This window comes from Brassica rapa, chromosome A06 (assembly GCF_000309985.2).
Source record: "Brassica rapa cultivar Chiifu-401-42 chromosome A06, CAAS_Brap_v3.01, whole genome shotgun sequence".
NCBI classification, from domain to species: Eukaryota; Viridiplantae; Streptophyta; class Magnoliopsida; order Brassicales; family Brassicaceae; genus Brassica; species Brassica rapa.
Genome location: NC_024800.2, coordinates 1,287,498 through 1,296,232, shown reverse-complemented (window position 1 = coordinate 1,296,232; position 8,735 = coordinate 1,287,498). Strand labels below are relative to the sequence as shown.

General features: G+C 30.5%; 1 protein-coding gene across 1 annotated transcript; it reads left to right on the top strand.

Moving 5' to 3' along the window:
* The first annotated feature begins 236 nt into the window (after positions 1-236).
* Positions 237-4,895, top strand: LOC103871231 (YTH domain-containing protein ECT3-like). Its single transcript, XM_033272795.1, is given in 7 exon segments — positions 237-283; positions 429-628; positions 711-769; positions 847-1,071; positions 1,153-1,365; positions 1,459-1,606; positions 1,680-4,895. Coding segments are annotated over 6 exon segments (885 nt in total). The 3' UTR covers positions 1,600-1,606; positions 1,680-4,895.
* Positions 4,896-8,735: the final 3,840 nt, after the last annotated feature.

The window sequence follows — 8,735 nt, the reverse complement described above, 5'->3', positions numbered from 1 at the left end:
TAGGTAAATCTACCAAAAAGAAAGTGATAGGTAATGTGAAAAAACATGTAATAAAAACTCAAAATCTAGATAAATCACAATACTAAAAGCAGCATATTCTGTATCTAGAGAACGCCACGTCCTCAAAAATATTCGTCCAATCAGAATCAGTTAATTGTCCACGTCAGATGGGCCTCACAATTGTTTTTTAAATTGGCCCAACTGGACACAAAACACACAAAGAAACACGTCGAAGGATGACGCTTCGCTTCACCTCTGCCAGTTCGTCTTCTCCAATTGAAGAGTAAAGAAACCGAGTAGTAATCGAGCCAATTCTACACAATCAATACGTTCTTAATGATTTCATTCCATCTCCCTCTTTTTTCCCTCTTTGGATTTGTCCGATCGATTAGAACTTCGTAATTAGATCTGAAATTCGCGAGCTTTAGGTCAACTGGTTTCGTCTCTGTGCAATTCAAGGAGCTAGCTCAGGCTTATGAGGTTCTCAGCGAAGCGGAGAAGCGTGAGATCTATGATCTGTACGGTGAGGATGCGCTCAAGGAAGGAATTGGTGGTGGAGGCGGTGGTCATGACCCCTTTGATATCTTCTCCTCTTTCTTTGGTGGTGGTGGTGGACACCCTTTCGGAGGTTAGTCTCTCATCTCCCAATCTGAGAAGAGTTTTTGACTTTTGAATAGATGATAAAGGTTTGATTTTTTGGTTTTGATTAGGTGGCAGCAGCCGTGGAAAGAGGCAGAGGCGTGGTGAAGATGTTGTTCACCCTCTGAAGGTTTCCCTTGAGGATCTTTATCTCGAGACAACGAAGAAGCTCTCGCTTTCTAGGAAGGCTTTGTGCTTAAAGTGTAACGGGTGAGTACTTTTTTAAAGGAATACAACAAGAAAGATTTTTTCTCTAATACCTACACCAACGCAAAGCTCTTTGTGATCAAATCGTATAGCGAAGATGATATTCACAAAAGCATCAAATATAATGTGTGGTCCAGTACCTCTAATGGCAACAAGAAGCTTAACGCTGCGTATAACGAAGCAGCTGGAGACAAGTCCTCCTGTCCTGTTTTTCTCATCTTCTCTGTAAGTGAAATATGGCAAAAGTTTGGTTGTTTTGATTTGGTTCCGATTTGGATATAAATGAAATGATTTTTTTTGTAACAGGTAAACACAAGTGGGCAGTTTGTTGGTTTAGCGGAGATGGTATGACCAGTTGATTAGAACCAGATGGCGGAGTGCTGGCAGCAGGACAAGTGGGTTGGTTGCTTCCCTGTTAAGTGTCACATCGTTAAAGATATCCTGAATAGTTCCTTGAGGCATATTACGCTTGAGAATGATGAGAACAAGCCTGTTACTAATAGCCATGATACACAGGAGGTTAGAGAGTCTTCTGGTTTCCTTTCTTAGTTTCTCCCTCTGTCATGTGAAAAAAAATTAAATTTTAGTTTCTGTGGATTTTGAAATGGGCAGGTAAAGATAGAGCAAGGAGTCAAAGTAATCATTTTTTTTAAGGAACATGTGAGCAAGACATGCATACTCAATGATTTTGTCTTCTATGAGAATTGTGAAAATATAATCAAAGACTGGGAAAAAGAAACACCAACTGTATAAAAGACAGGTAAAAACAACAAAACTCATAGTGTGGTGCTCTTATCTAGATAAATATCTGATGGAGATTGTTTATCTTTCAGCAATCTTTTACTGCCAGTGACAAAAAGGCAACACCAAAAGACAAATCTAAGGAAACCAGTGTGATAGCAGAAGTGGCTGAAGAGATATCACAAAACAGTGTTGCAGAAGTTGCGAGCACATGCTGAATCGCATGCTGAGTGCAGCAGCAAGCTGCTTACTTTACTTTGGATGGGTTTTTTTGTCCGTTTTCTCCACCAAATTTGCTCACTCTTTTCTTAGGAGTTTGGTTTTCTTTTGGTAGTTGGTTTTTGAAGTTGTAGAAGATATATGAGTAAAAATGATTTCGAAGGCTATATATATATTTCTTTTTCTTAAAAGTTCAATGCAAAAATATATTTTCTGTATGTTTTTGTAACTTCATTCACAAAATTTCAATCAGAAAATAAAGGGCATTGTAATTGAGAAAAGAAAGAAAACAAATCAACCTTTGTGAGCTATTTGAACAAATAAATGTTGGAAACCAACTCTTGGTCGTCTCTCCGCCACTGGTGTATCCCATGAGCTTCCTTATAGTCTTCAGAAGCAGTCCGGTTTACAATCAGCTTAGCAGATGGGATGACGTGAACAGGCTCTTGCACATCCACTGTAAAATGCTTCAAAACAGTCAAAGAAATATGATATTATACATCAATTCGCTGAAACAAAATAAGTTAAAGGTTCACATATTACTTGACAGACAAGTTATTTATCAAACCACTAGAGCATAAGAGACCAAAAAACTAACAACATAGTTTTCCACTACAAAAAGGGTCACCCACAATTGGCAAAGCCAAGTGAATGACACTTTAAAAAACTTAAAACACAACACTGTTAACGGGACTATGAAATACAGCCGATCAATACCCGAACTTAACCCAATACTTCTAACCGAAACACTACCAATCCCACACATTTTAAAAACAGCAGCAGGTTCATGGCTTTAGACTCCAGTATTAACCTTACCATATCGTAATTAACTTTTTTTTTTGTTATCCTAGAGAGACCATCTATTAAGTTATATTTGGCAGACTAAGTACGATCTTGGTGGATCTATCTTTTGTATCATTTAAAAATAAATGATAGAAGTTTGTATCATTTAATTTTGTGATACAATTTACATTTTTTTTTGTAAGATCGATTTGTTTTTTTCTCCTTTTTTTTTGTTTTCATTTGGTTGTTAATGCGAGCTTTGTAGTTTTTTGGTGGGGGTAGTGTTCTCTATCGAAATCTTATTTACATGTTTGTGGAACTTCCCTGACATCTGACATATTTTGTTTACTATTAAGATTCTAATTGTAAATTTATTTAAGAAAAAAAATATACGAACCCGGCGCGTAGCGCCGGAATACCACTAGTTATAAATAGAATGTCCATATCCTCCTGGCTACGATAAAAAGATATTTGAATACTTAATAACTAAATCTAACAAAAAAAATAAACAAAAAACACATCCATTAATCAATGCTTTTAATTATAAATGGGAGATGATGACAAAAAAAAATGATAAATGGAAGATTTTTTTTATCTTAAAAACCAGGTCTATCAAAATAAATGTGAGCTCATGAGCTGATTCAGCTCAATTCATTTTCTTACTAGCACAAGTTATGGTTTTAAACTCATTTATTAAAATAAGTTTAATGATCGAGTTTGAATTAGCTCGCAGATTATAGTAAATGTAAATTATAATAATGTTTTTGTCAGACTCGAAGTTGATTTAGCTTGCGGATTATAGTTTACATTTATTATTATATTTACTTATAATAGATCACGAGCTAACACATTTAATTTGTAATCAAAATAATCTGAGTTTTAGTTTACATATTGAAAATCATATACTCCCTCCGTTTTTTTTATAAGTCTCAATTTGACATTTTTCACACATATTAAAAAAGTGATTGAAATGTATTTAATTTTTTTATTAACTACACATATTTGACCAATAGTATTTGAATTAAATAAAATTATTTATTAAATCAATGAAGTTTGTAATTAATTTTCAGCTGAAAGTAGATCTAATTTGCATTAAAATTTTAAAATGATATTTTTATGTAACAAGTAAATAATGTTAGAATGACACTTATTATAAAACATAGAGAGTAATAAATAAATCGAACTTCGAATTTACATATTGAAACTCATATAATAAATGAATCTAGCTGAGCTAACTCATGAATGATCCAAATTCATCACCAGTTTAGCTGAATTGAGTGACCTAAATCATTTTGACATTGTATTTACTAGGTGCACCATCATCCCATTGTTGTACCTATTGTTAATTTAATATTTAAGTGTTTAAATATTAACAAAAATGTAAAACAGAAATGAGAAATAATATTTAACAAACATTAACTTCGTTATGGCAGCAAATGATGACTTTTTATACAGATTATTTTTTGTTATTAAAATATCTTAACATCTAAGTATCAATCATAACTCTGCAAAATTGTTGTAATTAATAAAACCTATATAATGACGTAGTCATCATATGCGATTCTTAAAATACCAAGTATTATTATCTGATCCAATTCGAGATATATTCTTAATCTGTTCCAAAAACTTGGATAACTAAGAAGTTTGATCCGGATTCAGATAATAAAATTTCATTTCCGTGAAAACTGGATCGGATTCTGGATATCTAAAATTTTAAATCTGAATACGCAACTTGGATCTGTTTTTAATATACTAAAATTTTATATTTTATTAATATGATTTTAATTTTGAATTTCTATGATATATTTTTTCTAAAATGTTATATAAATTTTTAGAGTTAATTTTTTTTAAATTGTATATAACTTTTATTTCTTTTTTATAAATCTGAATCTGAATATCTACAAATATCAAAAATGCTTATAAGGATATTCGATAGCCAGATATTCAAAAATCACAGATCGGAATTCCAATAGTGCAAACACGGATTCATATTTGATATTCTGAAATATTCAAATCCCAAGCTTACAGTTTCGGTCTTGATTTTGATTATCACCACCACAGTGACGCATGAACACAAAAGCGGAAGAAGACATAAGCTAATTATTATGTGTAAAAGGAGAAAATGTGAAGTGCATGAAAAATTTAAAATAAAATAAAGAGAACGCATTAAATCTTTCAAATGTTTGCAGGAGAGTGGGTGAAATTTGAGTCAGAACTTAGAAGAACCGAGACAGACAAAAAATAACTATTTTGAGTAAAATAATAGAGAAAATATGAGTGTGATAAGTTTCAAAAAAAAAAAAAAACTGAGCCTGATGAACTCTGACACATTTGTTTAAAAAAATTACTTGTTTGCTGAAACAAGTAATGAAATAAATTCGGGCTAACGTGCAATTCAAGCAATATTTCATTGATAATGTATTCAACTATTCATACTCTACAGTCTCCCCCACGATCGATTCAAAAACATTATGATTTACAGTATAAAAAGGGAAAGTGTCCAATCGAGTTCAATGTATTTTGTGTTGGTTTAAGAAAAATACATTAAAATTTTAAACCGAAAACTTATTATAGTTTTTTTTACCAAAAAAAAAACTTATTATAGTTTTTTCTGACAAAAACATTTATTATAGTTCTGTTCAAGTTTTGATTTCCTAAGACCATCTCCGATCACACTCTATAATTTCCTCTATATTTCACTCTAAAATAGAGTAACTTTATTATAGAGTTGTATTTGCTCCAATGGTTCACTCTATAATAGAGTGAAATATAGAGTATTCTTGTTTTTTCACTCTATATTTAGAGTAAAAAAATAGGATTACTCTATATTTCATTCTATTATAGAGTAACTCTATTATAGAGTGAACTATTGGAGCAAATTTAACTCTATAATAGAGTTACTCTATTTTAGTGTAAATTATAGAGGAAAAAACAGAATGTCCTTGGAGATGCTCTAACTGTTAACGCAGTGTTCCTTTTAACGCAGTGTTCCTTGAGAATTTATCTAACAAAAAAATGTTTATTGACTATTTGTTGATTGTTTGCTTATTTAAATCACTTCTTATGTAGTTTCTCTCAACTAGCCTTGACTAGGTTTGTGTTTTTAATATAAATTTTTAAACTGCATAATCCGAATTAAGTAGGTTAATGTATGAGTTATGTTGGTAAAAGAGTTATAGATAAATTTCATGTGGTTGTTCTCATTTTTTAATTATATTTTGTGCAAATGTTTCCTTTCATTTCCTTTCCTTCCAATAATGTTATTTTAGTGAAAGTCGTTCAAAAAAAATGTTATTTTAGTGAAAATCAACTGAAGTCGTCATAAATAGACGTTGAAGTGGTTATATGACTCAAACTATTACTCCCGCAGTAAATAATGAAATGTCATAACAAAATATTTATACCAATAAAAATAAAAATAATTTAATTTTGTAAGTTATAAACTTAGGGGTGGGCGTTCGGGTACCCGTTCGGGTTCGGATCGGGTATTTCGGATTTTCGGGTATTTCGGTATAGAGGTGTAGAACCCGTTCGGGTATTTCTGTACTTCGGGTCGGGTTCGGGTATTTTTAGTTCGGTTTCGGTTATTTCGGATCGGGTTCGAATATTTAGATTTTGAAAAAAAAATTAAAATTTTCATTTTTCAAATTTCTTGTATTTAAATATATAACTTTCACTTAACTATTTTTTGTATTTTTAATAGATTGAATGGTTATTAGATTTGGACATAACATTTTCAAACTAAAAAGACATTAATTTGGTTATTTTTTTTTAATTTTGGATGTAACTTTTTGTTAATTGTTGAAATAAAAAGTTTGACATGTATTTTAAGTGCATAGCAAATCATCTTCTACGTAATTGTATGTATATCATATGAATTTAAAGTATATGTAGTATCAATATAAATATTTTATATAAAATGAAAGATGTAAATTAAAAATATAAGGTTAATTATACATATGTTCGGTTATCTTCGGATATCCATTCGGGTTCGGATATTACCCGTTCGGGTTCGGATATCCAATCTCTCCTAATTTAATACCCGTTCAGATATTTTGCTACTTCGGTTCGGATTTCGGTTCGGGTTTTTCGGATCGGGTTCGGGTGCCACTTCGGATTTCGGGTAAAGTGCCCACCCCTATATAAACTTATAACTTACTATAGTATATCCAAAAGAAAAAGAGCTTTCAGAGTATCCGACACCCACGTGCAAGGGGGAATGAATAAAGTCACATTAAATATTTTCTTTTAAGACTCTCACATTCACTCGCATCATTGTCACTTTATTATTAGAGTCTCTTATTATTGTTCACAAGGTTTTCAATAAATTGCATTATTGTACGCTATCTACATTTAATATTGTTGAAAAAAATACACTGAATACTTCCACACATTATTTACTACTAGATTTATCTTTCTCTACATAATTCAACATTTGATGGGAACATATAAATTGTAACTGAACTTATCAGCAGTTCTTTTTTTTTGTCAACATTTTGTGAGATATTATGGATTTTCTGGCAGAGTACTGTCAATAAGCTTGACTTATTTATGAGCATGAGTTACGACTGATGGGACGAAACCGGAACAAAACCGAAGCTTTTTAATATGATTGCACTAACTTTAATGAGTTCTTTATCATTCTTTAGATGATACTAACGAATAAAATATTAAGAAAATACTAGTCCTTAACGGAAAAAAAGAGAGAGAGAAAAAAAAAAAAGAAACGAGAGACAGCGAAAGAAGAAAAGCTGGTAACCTCATGGGATGTTTCGGCTTGTTCAATTATTTCGATACTTTTGATATGATTTTGTTCCATTCCTTTTTGATTAATCGGATGTGAAAGCTATCTACTTTGTTTTTGTATAAAGGATGAAGAGTTGAAATTGTTTACATTTTAAAATATATAAAAGCATGCAGCTCTAATTTTTCTTTTTAGAATTGTCTCTTAAATTCTTATAAATATGAAATGTTAATCTGACTACACAAATTCCATGGTTACTACACAAATTATACTCTTATTTGAAAACTATTATTTTCTAATCATAATGCAGACTACACAATTTTTTTATGGCTACACAAAGTCTACGGTTACTTTAATGTAATATATAAAGTACAAACATAACTGTTTCCCACTTTTTTCTTCTAAGAACATATTTATTGCTTCTGTCACATTATCTTCGTATAATATAACAACGATTTTAGGTTATAGTCTGCATTATCATTAGGAAATAATAGTTTTCGAATATATGTATGGTAGAAACGATTTTTATATATTAAAGATGTTTGTTATTATGCTTAGATGGCGTAAACAATTTGGTTCAGTTATTACAGAATTTATCGAATGCAAGAAATTAATTTTAATATAGTAAAAAAGAACTCTCATCACTTACCATTAAAAGAAAAAAGAAATCTCATCACGATTTTTTTTTAATTATAATCTGAATTGAAAACCAAATTTGAATCAATCCAAATCTGAATATAAACCAATCAGTTATCAATAATGATGTTATTCCTTATTATGTAACCACACATATAGGCTGTAATTGGATTATCAGTTTTTATAATGGAATAATGCAGAATGATTTATTTCATTTATTCCATAATTTGTTTTACCATTTGTAGTGAATGAAATGAAATGTTCATTACATCAATTCCACAAAAAAATAAACAAAATTCAAAGAAGTCATTCCAACACAATTCTGATAATAAATCAATGGAATGAAAATATTTTGTTTTCTCCATATTTCATTCATCTAATTCCATTCTTTTTTTCCACTAATTGCAGTTTTAGTTAACCAGTTACAGCCATATAGTAACATCTATGCCTTTCAAACTTTTTAGTTTAGTTAGTTCAGGAATCAAAGAAAATATCTAGTCTTTTTTACATTCTTTAAATATTAGAAACCAAAAATCTAAATATATTTCCGCGTTTTGGTTTTGTTACTTAAAATGTCTTATGCATTATTTCGTTGATGTTATATAACATATACTAAATTATAGGGAGATATTTCATATGTTACATACAATTATAAGTAATAACTACAAATGATGTCTCTGTAAAAGAGAAAAAAAAGTAAAGGAAGAATATTGCAATACATGAGAAGCAAAATATAATAAATACCAATAACAATATATGTATATAT